Source organism: Triticum dicoccoides, chromosome 2B, assembly GCF_002162155.2.
Source record: "Triticum dicoccoides isolate Atlit2015 ecotype Zavitan chromosome 2B, WEW_v2.0, whole genome shotgun sequence".
Classification (NCBI taxonomy): Eukaryota; Viridiplantae; Streptophyta; class Magnoliopsida; order Poales; family Poaceae; genus Triticum; species Triticum dicoccoides.
In genome coordinates, this window is record NC_041383.1 from 627,257,917 (window position 1) to 627,273,906 (window position 15,990).

The following is a 15,990-nucleotide window of genomic DNA, read 5'->3' on the forward strand; positions in this document are numbered from 1 at the left end:
TCCACCGGCATTACTGTTTGATGATATTTTTAAAAAAATTATTACTGTCTTATAAAAAAAATATTACTGTTATGATTTAAACAAGTTTGAACATATTTAAACACAAATAAGTATCAAACAGCATTTTAAATGCATAAAAAAATTTGTGGAGCCTGGGAATCGAACCCAGGACCTCCTGGTGTGAGAACTGGCTGCTGACCAGTCGAGCTAGTAGAGGGAGCTTGATGTGGATCAGGTCAGGTGGAAGATAACCTATTGGCTCGAGCAGAAATAAAAAAAAATACTAATGGCGCACCAGGGCGAGGTGTGCCATTAGTATGGATGTACTTATGGCGCACCGAGGTGTGGTGTGCTATTAGTATTGTGCCGCCATCCATACTTCCTCCCCGGCCCAAACCTATCCCCTCTCTCTCCCTCGCCCTCGCCCTTGATCCCCTTCCCCTCTCCTCTCCCGACACTGCTGCCCCGCCGCCTCGACGCCGCCCCAGCGCCGCCTCGACGCCTCGATGCCCGCCCCGCTCCTCCTCCGGCGCCTCTCCGCCCAGCCCAAGCCCAAGGCGGCTCCGCCTCCACCTCCTCCGCCTCCGCCGTCGGACGAGGGCGCCGTAGCGTGGGCCCGTTGCGCGGCCGTGCTCTCGCTGCTGGGGCTCACCGGCGCCGTCGCCGCCAGCGCCTTCAGCGACCTCTCCGACCTTCGCGATGCCGCCCTCGACCTCTCCCTCCCGGAGCTCCTCCCCGACCACCTCCCCGGAGCTCGTTCTCTGCCCACCCAAGGTGAGCATGTGCTTTTTGTTTTTGTTTGAGAGAACCCAAGTTGAGCATGTGCTGGATGTGGATGTGTGTGCAATTCGGCTTGTCTTGTTTGTGCATCCTGGGGCCAAACGCTTTGGCCAATGCTTCACAAATCACAATCCTGGGGCCAAACACTTTGGTCCAACTTGCTTGCATTAAGGAACCTGAACTTCATTTGCCGCCGGCTGCTAGATGGGCTCTCTGATCCCCATATAGGTTTTGGCAGCAGGTGTATTCCATTGCTTTAATTTTGTCATTGGGTGAATTGAATTCCTGCTCATATTTTATCAGAAAGGCTACCGAACCCGAGACTTGCTGATGGTTTAGTAGGTTTTGGCTGACGGCAGGTGTATCCCCATATAGGTTTTGGCAGCAGGTGTATCTCTCAAGTACCAGGCTCACCATAGCATTAGCAGGATTTTGTTGCGTGTGTCCGTGTCACAATTGTTCAGTAGGTTTTGGAGCCAGTCCACTCCAGTATACTGGAATACAGATCCCTTTGGCAACCTCCATTGCTTTCTCAATTCTTGGCCTAGTGCTCTGCTCTTTGTACTACAATCTTGTCGGTATACAATCTCAAATGCAATATTACCCTCTGCAATTTCCAAATTTACACAGTACTAGTCTGTTAATACTTATTTTGAGGGTACTTTTACTTCTTCTTTCCTGAGTTTTATTAGTGTACTTTTACTGTCCTCTATAGGTGACGTGTGAACCGTTGCTTATGCCGATCGACTTACCGACTACCTATTTAATTGGTTTTCTTTTAAATCTTATAGTTCCTGTTGATTATAAACTGGCCGGCCGCGATCAATCAGTTGGTATTGATTTTGTCAGCAGACTTTGAGGTTAGTTTAACCTGTCATTTTTCAACATTACTCAACTATTTCAATCTATCGTTAATTAATGACGCCAAATTTTTGAGACTCGATTTTGCAAAGAATCGCCTGATTGGATTCAACAGTTCTGTGACGGTAGCCTAAGCTTGAGAGCATAATGAGTTAGTTTCAGCTGAGATAAATTTTGTGTGCGTGTGTGTGTGGGGGGGTGCTGCATAGGAACCAAAGAGTTGAAGACGCTCTTACGAAATATTGCTTCTTAATCGCAACTTTGATTAGAGCACTTGGTGTTCAGTAGTTAATCCCTTGTGTACTGCCTCTTGCACGCTCCAAAAGCTATGTAGGCTAATTCAATTTAAATTTTATACTTGGGACTGAGTACATCATCTTACTATGGCCTCTGATGATTAAAAAAATATGATGATTACTTAGGCTATAGGCATGCCGCATGCACCAGCCGTTAATTAGCACAAGTTGATCACGTCGTTGTATAACTCCTTTGTTATAGCTCAATTTGGTTCAGCTAGCTGTATCTAGGATTATCCATGCAACGAGTGGTCAAAACCAAGAAACTAAGAAAAACTGCACTTGCCAAACATCTCTATAGTTTTGCTAAAACTGAGAAAAACTGCAGTTTCTAGAAACCAAAGTATTCATTGCCCACACATTGGAATACCGAGGTTTTCAATTACCATGGTTTTGGAAAAACCGTGTTGCCAAACTAGGCCTTAGCAGTTAAGTCTTAACGTGGTTTGCATTCATTTGCAATTACACTTGTTTTTGCCTCCACTTGATGGAGCTGACAGCTTCCGTTTACCTGAAACGAGTCTTCTTGTTTTGCGGTGCTCATTTTTTTCTAAGTGCACTGCAGTACTTGTTCCTTTGTGCACCATAAGTAAAACTAGCTAATTTTATGAAAATGTATCATGTCACTGTCCGTGACTCTCTCTTTTTAAGTCCACATTCTGTTGGTGGCTCGGTTAACTCCTAGGGTTTTAGCAGTGATGTATAAAAAACATTCTGATCCAGTATTGCTTGTAGTGGTTTGTCCAAAATGTTGAATGATACCGCTTCGAGATGCATATATTGTTTCACCTCTTCACATGCCAATGTATTTTCCATGTTGTGATGAAGGCCTTTTTTGCCTTGTCCACCCGAGAGGCCCTTGAGTTTGCTGGAATGTCGATTAACTTCCGTTCCAGCAAATTCGGGTACTCCATATGTCCTATTTTCAGCAAAGGTCATGCTGAAATTTTCCATGAATTTTAGCATGACTTTGCTAAAAATAGGACATATGGGGTACTTGTGACTAATGCATGGGCCGGGGTACTTGTGACTAATGATGAAAGCTTAGGCTTTTAGGGTGCCTCGGCGTTGAAAAACCCTCAATGATAAAAGCTTACCTTTTAGGATGCCTCGGTGTCGACAAACCCTAAATGATGAGACCATGATCTTGTTCCTTGACAATAACCAACTTTTTGACCAAACGTTGTTCCTATTTAGAGAGAAACATGGCCAACAACGATCAGGCCGGGGGTTCGGGCGGCAAGGCATTCTGGGAGCTGTCCCAGCAGATGGAGGAACAACCTCACTTGTATGAGGACGCCGTCTTCCCCACCGATCCTGAGACCACTGATGGTACCGCCGAGGATGACCCCACTGATGCCACCACTGATGGTGCCGCCGAGGATGCCACCACTGATGATGGCGGCGCACGCACAGATGGCAGCCAACCGAAGAGGCAACGGAAGGACCGGCGCCCGACCGTGCTCCGCACCCTCAAGGAGGAAGTTACTGAAGTGGACTCCGACGAGAATCCAACAGCGCCCGAACGAATAGTCAAGGGGTACTCGCTTCAGCTCGGGTGCATTCTCCGGAGCACCGTCTCAATCAACACCGAGAACCTGAGGCATCCTGACCGAGGGAATTTGCGCAACCTCCTCTTCACGAAGCTACACGAACGATACAAGTTCCCCGCTGAATTTGAAAACATAAGCCTCAAAGGGAATAAAGTGAACAATGCTGCCCTCACGAAGATGAGCAAGGCCCTGTCTACTTGGAAAAGCAATGTGAAGAGAATGATCGAGAAAGGTGAGAGTTATGAGAAGATCAAGGAGAAAAATCCGTCGATCACCGAAGATGACTACAATGACTTCAAGATCAATTGCTCGAGCACCACAAACTCCGAATCAAGTCAGTGGGGGAAAGAAATGCGGGAGTTGAACTTAGGGGAACACAAACTCGGTCCCGGCGGTTACAGAGTGGCGGAGCCTATATGGGACAAGGAGGACGCGGAGCGTGCCGAGCAAGGCCTACCGCCCTGCTTCGAGAAATACAGCAGTAACAAGCAGACCAGGAACTATTTCAGGGCCCGGTACAAGGAGGACCCGATAACAAAGGAGCTTACCACGGATCCGAAGACCAGGGCGCTTGAGCTTGTTCTGGTAAGGAATACACCCCCGCGTAATTAGCTCCGTATGGTTGCATTCTAATTAATGAAGCGAAATTTCTAAATGGTTCACATTCCTTCCGCAGGCGACTCAAAGCAGTAGCGCGGGGTCGACTAAGAGCAACCCTTGGGACACCACTCTAAATAGGGTGTTGAATGTAATGAAGAACAAGGATAAGCTCAGTAAGCCGACGTCAGCTGGTCGTGTGGCCGACAAAGGCTTGTCCACAAAATGGGGGTCATACTATACCGCTGGTGTGCGGAAGGAGAAAAAGACCAGTTCGGAAAGTCAGGCGCGCGAGGTTCAAGAACTCAAGGCACAGGTGGCGCGGATTCCGGAGATTTTCCAAGAGCAAGTGCAACAACAACTCGGAGCGACGATCTCCGCCATTGTGCCTACCTTGATCCAGGGGTTGAGTGCGTGGATTGCGGGCGGCCAACAGGGGCCGCCCCCGATTCCTAGCTTCATGGCCAGCAACTCGCAGAATGCGATGGCGGGGCCATTGGTGTCTCCGGCGGAGGCGGCATTGGTGTCTCCGACGCCGGCACGGGAGCTTAATGCACTCGGGTGTACGCCGGCCGGCACCTCTGCAGCAAGCGGCCCCTCCGTCAACTGCACGCCCGCCGTTGGCGGTGCCTCGACATTAGCCGAGCTCGACGCCATCATCACGGTAACTAATTAAGCCTCTCTCGGTCGAGGACTTCATCTCCTTTCCTTTGACTGGGCATCCCTGACGCCCTACATGTTTTCGCAGGGCGCCGCCGACGTTCCGTGCACTCTCCTGCACTTCGTGAACAACGAGTTGGTCGATGTCGCCAAGGGAAAAATCGTTCAACCGGGCAACCCCTTGTTCCACGGTACCCAGATGCCACCCAACTTGTTTAGGGTTGAACTGGTTCGGGTGCTGCCAGGCTACGACGAGTTGTTACCTCCGATTCGACCCGTCGGGGCCGACGATGATGACGTGATGACCCTCAGCGCCTGCCTGAGCTGGCCCCTGCTTTGGCCGAAGAGCCAGATTCGTTTGGGGGCGGGGGACACCACCCCAAAGACAACACCGCCAGTCGTGCCGGCGCCAAGTCGGCCCCATGGCAAGACCGCCGCAACGGTGCCTAACATCCCTATGCCACTGGATCCAAACATGCATATGGCACAGGATCAGAACGACAACGACGACGATACATTTGGCAACGTCGATCAGTACTTTGCCGAACATGGGTACGATGGCGACTTCATGGGGCCTCCTTCTCAAGAACCCAACCGAACAAAAGACGTGCGCGATCTAGCTGGTACCGCGGAGAAGCCAAGTTGCAACAGGCGTCGTCTGCCGTTCAGCTCTCAGGAGACGCCTCCAGCTGCCGACTTCACCGAGCCTCAGATAGGCGAGGTGCGAAATATTATCAGCTCAAACACACTTAAGAAGGCGGTCTGTGAGCAGAACTCGGTCCCATTACAGGAGAAGAAGAAGGCACGCAAAAGAAAGACTAACAAGGGTGCGAGCCAGCCGGCACCGAGTACTATCCGTGCTCAGGACGGGCCATCTTCACCTGAGGATATCTCGAGGAGGGTGCATGTGGCGGGTAGGGCGATGCTACCGACAAATATGCTCAATGCTGCAACCGGTGCTATGCGGAGTCTGCATGACAGTGTTCTTTCTTTGGAGAAGCGGCGTCTCAGAGAGAAGGATGTGGCATACCCGGTTTTCGCGGCCAAGGTGCCAGAGGGCAAGGGCTTTGTGGATAACTCCATCGGGTGTACGATCGTCCTGCGGTTTGATGACATCCACGCTATGTTGAACCTTCATCCGCTGCACTACACCTTCGTTCGGCTATTTTCGCTGAGTATGGAGATGCGGATCATTCGCGACAAGACCCCGGACATCGTGATAGTCGACCCCTTCTACATGCGTGCCAAGATCTTGGGCAGCGCTGGGGACCGGCAAGTCACGAGTTCTTACCTCGAAGGCGTCATTCTGGCAAACCAAGATAAGGATAACTTCCTCGTGCCTTACTTTCCCGAGTAAGTCCTCCCCTCAACCGGCCCGTAACATATGAATTCTTAGATTTCGATCGTTTTTCTTTTAACATTCCGTGTTTTCTGCAGTGACACACATTGCACGCTCATCCTCCTAAGCCCCAAATATTCCATGGCCACGTATTTCGACCCGGACCTTTAGTCGAACGTAGACTACACAAATGTCAAGAAGGTTCTTGATGATGTTCTCCCCGGCTACGCCAAATCTGGAGGCACCTTCACCAGGCCTATTCGTAAGTACGACAAGCACGTGTTCTCCCACAATACGACGTTCTGCTGCGTCAAGCAGCCTCCTGGCGGTCAGAAGGGTGCCTACTACGCCATCCATCACATGCGGGCGATCGTACGGGACCATCATCAACTTCTGCTACCGAGTAAACTCAAAGATTGGGCCGCGAGCGTGTCGGCAATCCAGGACATGGACATCAGACAAGAATTCTTTCGCATCCAGTCGGAGTTTGCGGAAATCATCCATCAAGATGTCCTTCGTACCTCGGGGCAGTTCTACCTCATAAATCAACCGTCCAACAGTGACATCGACACAATGCTACAAATGCAGGCTGACTACGCCCATTCTTTCATGACTCCCACAATAGACGGCGGCTTCATCCATGCTCCGGTCCCTTGAGTCGAGTTGAAAGCAGTGATGCTGTGTCTAGTTCTGAAACATCGATTGGCTCATGTTGTAATTAAACTTTAATGAACTTGTAGTATGTCTCTTTGGTTTCGAGAGTCGTTCAACTTAGATGTAATCGATGCTATTAATGTCTTGCTTTTCTCTTCCGATTGTTCTGTTGCATACTTATATATTGCTTATGTATTGTCTGTGAATTGGTACTAACATTTCGTTTGGCTAGTGCATAGCGATGCCGTCGTATGTCGTGTACAAGGGTAAGGTTCTCGGAGTCTACGACGACTGGGAGGAGTGTCGGAGATAGGTTCACCGATTCAGCGGTAACAGTTACAAAGGGTACACCACTAGGGCCGAGGCCGAATCTAGATACGCCCGCTATCTAGCGGGAGAGGGAGGGAGCGTTGGAGGAACCGGATGAAGACGAGTTTCATCGTGATGATGCTCATTGTGATGACCGCAGCTCTCTTCTATGTGATGGTAGTTTAGATGATCGATATCGACTTGTAATGTGAAGACAAACTCGCTACTCGCGGTCTCGAGACTTGTAATATAATGTTCTATCTTTGTTCGGTCTTTTCAATTCGGAGACTAATATGATGAATTGTATTCAGAGACTAATATGATGAATTGTATTCAAAGACTAATCTTCTATTGTATTCGATGAATCTGTTGTTGATGTGTGCTGTCTATATTTTGTCCAATTATACATTTTGTAACCTGTGCAAAAAACAGAAAAACAAAAAATAAAAAAAATCTAATATTCATACTAATGGCGCATCACATCACAGTGCGCCATTAGTATTCCAAAGGATACTAATGGCGCATCATTAAACAGTGCGACATTAGTATGCCGAAGTTACTAATGGCGCATCTTGTTGTTGTGCGCCATTCGTATGCCAAAGCACCTGGGTATACATGCCCCCCTGGGAGGCATACTAATGGCGCACTGTTGTATATACTAATGGCGCATCTGAGGTCCACCATTAGTATACCAGATACTAATGGCGCCATTAGTAAAATATACTAATGACGTGACACTAATGACGCACCACTAATGCGCCATTGATGGCCAAATTGGGTGCGCCATTAGTAGACCTTTTCCTAGTAGTGCCCCCCACACGTTTGTTTTCGATTTGTGGGAGAAAACACATTCGGACCGCCCTGCGGACCGATACATGCACGCATTGGATGACTTTCGCGGTCCGGACGTATGCGGGAGCTTTGTGAGTGGAGATATAAAAAATGGAGAAACAAACAAATGTGTACAACTATATTTGCGCAATTAAAAAATAAAATATAAAATGTGTACAACTATATTTGCGCATTTAGAAATATACAATATAAAAAGTGGAGAAACAAACAAATAAAAACAGAAAAAATAGAAGTGAAAGAAAAAACATCGAAAAAACCACATGTTGTTGTCATGTGTGGTAATATTTACTCAAATCTCATTGAATAATAAGAGAAATCCTACCTTTCATCCGACAAATGAAGCCGCACGCGTCGACCGCCTCCGTGGTCGTCATATCTATTTTGATCAGACGACTCACAGCCATCTCCAACCTTTGCAACTTAACCCATATTGCAATGCAAGGAGCACAACAAGGTGCTTGTGCACCTTGTTGAAAAGGTTGGTCGCCATGTCCATCATGCGCTAGCCTTGTACATGCAGGTCATCGTCATCGAGAGCCTTCATGCTGGATCTCTGCGGTCAAACGGTTCCTCGGTGACCGAGTTGATGGATCCAGTGAGATCCGCCACGTTGACAAGGAGTGCTCATGCGCACGTGAGTTCCTCCTTGGCGGCGGCGGCCAGATTGCAACAAGGGCTGTGTTGAAATTGCAACATGCCTCTTGTTGCAATGGGACGGGACACACATGAGCCAAAGATGCTTTTGTTGCAATGAGGGCTTTGTTGCAATTGCAAACATGGGCCGTGTTGAAATTGCAACATGGCTCTTGTTGCAATGGGACGGGACATGCATGAGCCAAAGATATTTTTATGTTGTACAACACAGCTTTGCTGCATCTACGGGAAAATTCTACGGAATTGTTGTTACAGATTGAGATGGGAACATTTAATTGGTGAGGAAGGGGGGCCACCCCTGAAATTCAGGGGGAGGATTAGTGAAGATTAATTGAGGGGAGAGTCCATAGGAAGTATTCCGTAGGTGGTCCGTAAGTGTAGAGTTTTTGCTTGCGACAAGGGCTTGTTGCAATTGCAACAAGGCTCTTTTTGCAAGAGCCGCATATTCCTTTTTGCAACAAGGCTTTAGCTGTAGGATTTCTAAGAAAATCACGCTTGTGTTGAAAAGGAACCCGGTGTGTTTGCACTATAGAAAATATAGGAACTCATGAGGCATACGATTTCTAAGAAACTAGACTTGGCAGGAAATTTCTTTCTAATTGAGGGCAAAGTGATCCTTAAATACACCTCCTACCCAAATAAATACAATAGATCGCATGTCAATATAGAGGGGGACTGCAGCCACACATACATTTGCCCCTAAATGAAGAAAAACAGTTGTCACGATCATCAACACCTGTATTTCAACACGAGCAAAGAAAATAAAACAAAACAAAACAATCTGTCACTCGAGCAAAGAACTAACATGAGCTGAAGGCCCCTCAGCTCCCGACGTGGCCTCCTCCTCCCCGTCGCCGGGCAATAGGATCGGGCTTCGCACGATGTGCTTGCTGGAGACCCACTTGAGCTGCCCTTCGATGGCGCCTTCCGGCACGGCCTTGGCCTTGACGGAGACCGTGTAGTTCAAGACCTCGTCCAGCTCCTTGAACTCCAGCTTCGTCGGCGTCACTTCCACCGTCACCGATTTCGGCGCCTCAACCTCCATCTCGTACGTCGAGCTTGCCACGCCGACGTTTGTCACCGCGCGGGTGGCGTTCACGACGGTGTCCGCCTTGTCGACGATGATGGTGATTGACGGGTAGTTGAGGTCCTTCTCGGCGATCTTTGTTATCTTGGTGCAGTCCACCGCCGGCTCCGGGTGGATGATCGAGTTCACCTGCTGGTCCGTGTAGTTGAGCCCGCACAGGTACGGGACGTAGTCCGACGCCGACAGGTTGTACACGAGCCCCGGGTCCATGGCTTTCTTCGGGTTCACGTGCCCGGCGCCCGTGGCGAAGTACGTCGCCTGCGTGCCGTCCACGTCGAGGAACGGTTTCTTCTCGTTATCGGTGGTTTCCGTGGTCGTCATCAGCGCCGACTTGATGGCGGCGGGCGACCACGTCGGGTGCGCGTTCTTCATTAGCGCGGCGACCCCGGCGAGGTGCGGGCACGACATGGACGTGCCGGACTTGACATCGAACTTGGGCATCTCTGCTTTGGGCGGCAACACCAAGTCCGCGATGCCGGGGACGCCCGCGAGTATGTTCACTCCCGGGCCGATGATGTCAGGCTTTAGAATCCCCCGGCTTTGCAGGTTCGGCCCCCGCGCCGAGAACGGCGCCATCATCGGCGATCGCGGGGTGTCGAACGACGTTCCTTTCAAGATGAAGTTCGCCGTGGCTTCTTTCTCGGACTGCAGGTAGGCCTTGAGCTTCTGCCCGACTTTGTTGGGCACTTGCACCGTCGGGATGACGTGGGGCCTTGGGATGATCACCGGGCCGAACACCTCAGGGGTGACGACGATCATGCCGAACCCGCCGGCCTTTTCGACCATTTTGGCCTTGGCGGTGCTAGGGGTGCCGCCAGCCTCGCAAATGACGATCTTCCCGGTGACGTTCTCCGCGCTCAACACGGTGTCGCTGGTGCACTTACCGTCGCCCACGTCGCGCGCCAACGGCCGCAGCTCCTTCCCGTAGTCCTTGACTTCGCTGAGCGACTCGCCGTCAAGTTCATCTCCACTGCCAAGCTTCACGGTGGCCGCGAACCGCCTGTCGGTGGTGCTCGCCCCCACGGTGAGAAGCCACGGTGCCCCGTTGGCGACGGTTGCCGGGTTGGGGCCGATGTTGCCAGCCGCCGTGCTGACGAACACGCCGTTGAGGGCAGCGGTGTATCCTCCGAGCGAGACGGGGTCCTCCGAGAAGTCAGCGTCCGGGTTCCCGCCAAGAGACATAGAGAGCACGTCGACGCCGTCCTCGATGGCATCGTCGACCGCCGCCAGTATGTCATCCCGGTCGCAGCCCTTCGTCTCGAAGCACACCTGGTAGAAGGCGATGTGCGCGCGGGGCGCCATGCCGACCGCCGTGCCCACCGCGAGGCCGGATATGTTGGCGTCGGGCACGAACGCGCCGGCGGCGGTGCTGGACGTGTGCGTCCCGTGCTGGCCCTCGTTGATCGGGAGCACCGGGTCGTCGATGCCCTTCCACTTCCACTTGGCCGACTCGAAGAAGGACCGCGCGCCGATGAGCTTGTTGTTGCACACCGTGTTGTTGAAGTCGCAGCGGCCAGTCCACTTCTTGGGCGGCGGCTTCATTCCCTCGCCGTCGAACGACGGGTGGCCGGCGTAGATGCCGTCGTCGAGGACCCCGATGATGATGCCCTCGCCCATGAGCCCCAGCATCTTGGGCGTGTGCGTGGTCATGAGGTGGTACGTCTTCTCAGGATAGGCCTTGTAAAACCAGTCCTTCTTTTTCATCTCCTCCAGCTCCTCCACCGTCAGACGGGCGGAGAAGCCATTGACGACGTTGCGGTACGAGTATAGGAGCCGGGTCACGGAGGAGGGGTCATTCTCGATCGCTTCCTTGGCCATGTCGCACACCTCGGCCAGGAGCGACGCGTGCCAGCTCGACGTGTTCTTGTACAGCTTCGTGTCGTACTCGTACGGGCTGCGCACGATGATGAGGAAGTTCTTGTGCAGGCCGGTGTCATTGCCATGGGGGCCATGGCTCGCCGCCGGGGTCGCGGCTACGCACAGGAAGAGGAGGACGGAGGCGACGCGGAGGGCGAGACGCGGTGGCGAGCATCCTCCATGGATTCGATTGTCCATCTGGGTCTAAGGAGAATGATCAGAGGTGGGCGTTGAGCGAGGTAGCGTTACATATGGGGAGTTGGCTCTTGTGATCTCTAAAGATGGAACGGAGCCTTCTGTGGTCAGACGGCGAGATGGCTTAATAAAGATAGCAAAGGCATGCAATAATTGGGGAGGCTTAGCTCTGACCAGAAGTTCAATAGACTCTGCGCTTTCATTTCAGGGCTTTTCTTGTAAAGGAAATGAAGGAGACTAGATGCCTTGAAATGAAGCTGAAAGTAGGCGACTACGATTTTTTCCCATGATTTTGCTAAATGCAAATCAACTAGATTTTTACATGCGTTGATTACTCTGTTTTGATGTCTGTGCAAGACAGAGGAAATCAAAACTAGATCACATGTCTAGCACCATTGTCTTTTTTTTGCCAGTAAATCAGAGAGCTTGATTTCAGGTATTGGACAATCAGTCAAGATACCGGTCATTAGAAAGCTAGGAGTTTCATCAAGATAGCTCTCGGTCACATTCAATGTACAAACGTGCACAAAGATGTGGCAGATCCACATTGAATAAAAAAAAAGAGAAAACACTAGCAAGCTCTAACATGATAGGGGTCACAATTGAACAAGAATGTGGCGACTGTTACAAAGTGTCTCCAACTCCGGGCGGTCCACCTTCATTATCACATGTGAGAATCATCTAAGTGTTGTGAAACGAACGCCATCGCACAGTGAAAAGGTTTCAGGTATCGGTGGCCCAAAAATATCCACGTACGGTTTACACCATGCACCAAGCATGGCCAAAGAAGAACGTGCAACGCCTCCTGCACCACCCGGCCATCAAAAAAGTTTAAGGGCCCGCTGGTGTTGATCTTGATAATGCCAGGATCGGGGGGACGCCAGCTGAAGCCCGACAAGACAACAGGGGTCTTCCGAGCGCAAAAGTCATTTTACACTGTTACGCTATATGCCGGTACATATGAGAGCACTCGTTTCTACTGAGATTTGTGTAGGTGTATGGTCAACCTAAATATATAGTGCTAGTATATTTCTTGTATCTTTTCTTTTAGTCAAATCGTTGTCGGCTTAGTGGGCCCGGCCAAGGTACATTCTTTGTCGGAGAAGGTACGCATGCAACTCTCTCCTCTCTCTACCCGCATAACAAATCCATAGACTTTATTTCATCATATACAATTTAAATCAACAATATCATTTAAACTATAGACTTGGTTGTGAAACTTTTTATATATTTGGGCTCCTGGCGTCAAGAACTATAGAACTAGATCAATTTTGGATACATTTCAAATGCATTTAAATTTCGATGTTTCACATTTCATATGTGGAAAAAACCATTTCACTAGAAAAATATGAAACAAACCTATTTCACTAGAAATATGTGAGAACAACCTTTTTCACATAAACCAATTTAGCCCAAATATGAAACTGAAATGTCAACTTGTGAAGCTAGTTATTTGGAAATGTGTAACATTTTATTTCAAAAGAGTAAAATATGTTATTCCAGGAATGTGCAATCGAAAAAGATGTGATTTTCATGAAACAAGCCAGTGAAAAATGAAATGCACCTTCTGAAAGTGAAAAAAAAATGTGAACTGAAATCTCAACTTGTGAAGTTGAATTTTTTGAAATGTGTAATGGTTTATTTTAAAAGAGAGAAACACGCTATTTCAATATTGTGAAATTGAAATAGATGTGATTTTCATGAAACAAGCCAGTGCAAAGTAAAATGTAGGTTCTGAAAGTAAAACAATAAGAAGTGAAATGCCAGCTTGTGAAATCGATTATTTCGAAGTGTGTAATAGTTTATTTCAAGAGTGTGAAACAAGTTATTTAAAAAAATGTGTAGTTGTAATATATGTGATTTTCGTGCAACAAGCTAGTGAAAAGTGAAATGTAGGTTCTGAAAGTGAAAAACAATATGAATTGAAATGTCAACTTGTGAAATAGATCATTTCCAAATGTGAAACGGTTTATTTTAAAATAGTGAAATATGATCTTTCAAAAATTTGCAATTAGAGTATGATTTATCTGAATCGAACCAGTGAAAAGTGAAATGCAAGTTCTGAAAGTGAAAAACAACATATTGTGATGAAGGCCTTTTTTGCCTTGTCCACCCGAGAGGCCCTTGAGTTTGCTGGAATGTCGATTAACTTCCGTTCCAGCAAATTCGGGTACTCCATATGTCCTATTTTCAGCAAAGGTCATGCTGAAATTTTCCATGAATTTTAGCATGACTTTGCTAAAAATAGGACATATGGGGTACTTGTGACTAATGCATGGGCCGGGGTACTTGTGACTAATGATGAAAGCTTAGGCTTTTAGGGTGCCTCGGCGTTGAAAAACCCTCAATGATAAAAGCTTACCTTTTAGGATGCCTCGGTGTCGACAAACCCTAAATGATGAGACCATGATCTTGTTCTTTGACAATAACCAACTTTTTGACCAAACTTTGTTCCTATTTAGAGAGAAACATGGCCAACAACGATCAGGCCGGGGGTTCGGGCGGCAAGGCATTCTGGGAGCTGTCCCAGGAGATGGAGGAACAACCTCACTTGTATGAGGACGCCGCCTTCCCCACCGATCCTGAGACCACTGATGGTACCGCCGAGGATGACCCCACTGATGCCACCACTGATGGTGCCGCCGAGGATGCTACCACTGATGATGGCGGCGCACGCACAGATGGCAGCCAACCGAAGAGGCAACGGAAGGATCGGCGCCCGACCGTGCTCCGCACCCTCAAGGTGGAAGTTACTGAAGTGGACTCCGACGAGAATCCAACGGCGCCCGAACGAATAGTCAAGGGGTACTCGCTTCAGCTCGGGTGCATTCTCCGGAGCACCGTCTCGATCAACACCGAGAACCTGAGGCATCCTGACCGAGGGAATTTGCGCAACCTCCTCTTCACGAAGCTGCACGAACGATACAAGTTCCCTGCTGAATTTGAAAACAGAAGCCTCAAAGGGAATAAAGTGAACAATGCTGCCCTCACGAAGATGAGCAAGGCCCTGTCTACTTGGAAAAGCAATGTGAAGAGAATGATCGAGAAAGGTGAGAGTTATGAGAAGATCAAGGAGAAAAATCCTTCGATCACCGAAGATGACTACAACGACTTCAAGATCAATTGCTCGAGCACCGCAAACTCCGAATCAAGTCAGTGGGGGAAAGAAATGCGGGAGTTGAACTTAGGGGAACACAAACTTGGTCCCGGCGGTTACAGAGTGGCGGAGCCTATATGGGACAAGGAGGACGCGGAGCGTGCCGAGCAAGGCCTACCGCCCTGCTTCGAGAAATACAGCGGTAACAAGCAGACCAGGAACTATGTCAGGGCCCGGTACAAGGAGGACCCGATAACAAAGGAGCTTACCACGGATCCGAAGACCAGGGCGCTTGAGCTTGTTCTGGTAAGGAATACACCCCCGCGTAATTAGCTCCGTATGGTTGCATTCTAATTAATGAAGCCAAATTTCTAAATGGTTCACATTCCTTCCGCAGGCGACTGAAAGCAGTAGCGCGGGGTCGACTAAGAGCAACCCTTGGGACACCACTCTAAATAGGGTGTTGAATGTAATAAAGAACAAGGATAAGCTCAGTAAGCCGACGTCAGCTGGTCGTGTGGCCGGCAAAGGCTTGTCCACAAAATGGGGGTCATACTATACCGCTGGTGTGCGGAAGGAGAAAAAGACCAGCTCGGAAAGTCAGGCGCGCGAGGTTCAAGAACTCAAGGCACAGGTGGCGCGGATTCCGGAGATTGTCCAAGAGCAAGTGCAACAACAACTCGGAGCGACGATCACCGCCATTGTGCCTACCTTGATCCAGGGGTTGAGTGCGTGGATTGCGGGCGGCCAACAGGGGCCGCCCCCGATTCCTAGCTTCATGGCCAGCAACTCGCATAATGCGATGGCGGGGCCATTGGTGTCTCCGGCGGAGGCGGCATTGGTGTCTCCGACGTCGGCACGGGAGCTTAATGCACTCGGGTGTACGCCGGCCGGCACCTCTGCAGCAAGCGGCCCCTCCGTCAACTGCACGCCCGCTGTTGGCGGTGCCTCGACATTAGCCGAGCTCGACGCCATCATCACGGTAACTAATTAAGCCTCTCTCGGTCGAGGACTTCATCTCCTTTCCTTTGACTGGGCATCCCTGACGCCCTACATGTTTTCGCAGGGCGCCGCCGATGTTCCGTGCACTCTCCTGCACTTCGTGAACAACGAGTTGGTCGATGTCGCCAAGGGAAAAATCGTTCAACCGGGCAACCCCTTGTTCAACGGTACCCAGATGCCACCCAACTTGTTTAGGG

General features: G+C 49.7%; 1 protein-coding gene across 1 annotated transcript; it reads right to left on the reverse strand.

Moving 5' to 3' along the window:
* Window positions 1–9,132: 9,132 nt before the first annotated feature.
* LOC119368141 (subtilisin-like protease 4) lies at window positions 9,133–11,770 on the reverse strand. Its single transcript, XM_037633476.1, has one exon. It carries the CDS (start codon window positions 11,695–11,697, stop codon window positions 9,340–9,342), a length of 2,358 nt encoding a protein of 785 aa, XP_037489373.1. The 5' UTR covers window positions 11,698–11,770; the 3' UTR covers window positions 9,133–9,339.
* Window positions 11,771–15,990: the final 4,220 nt, after the last annotated feature.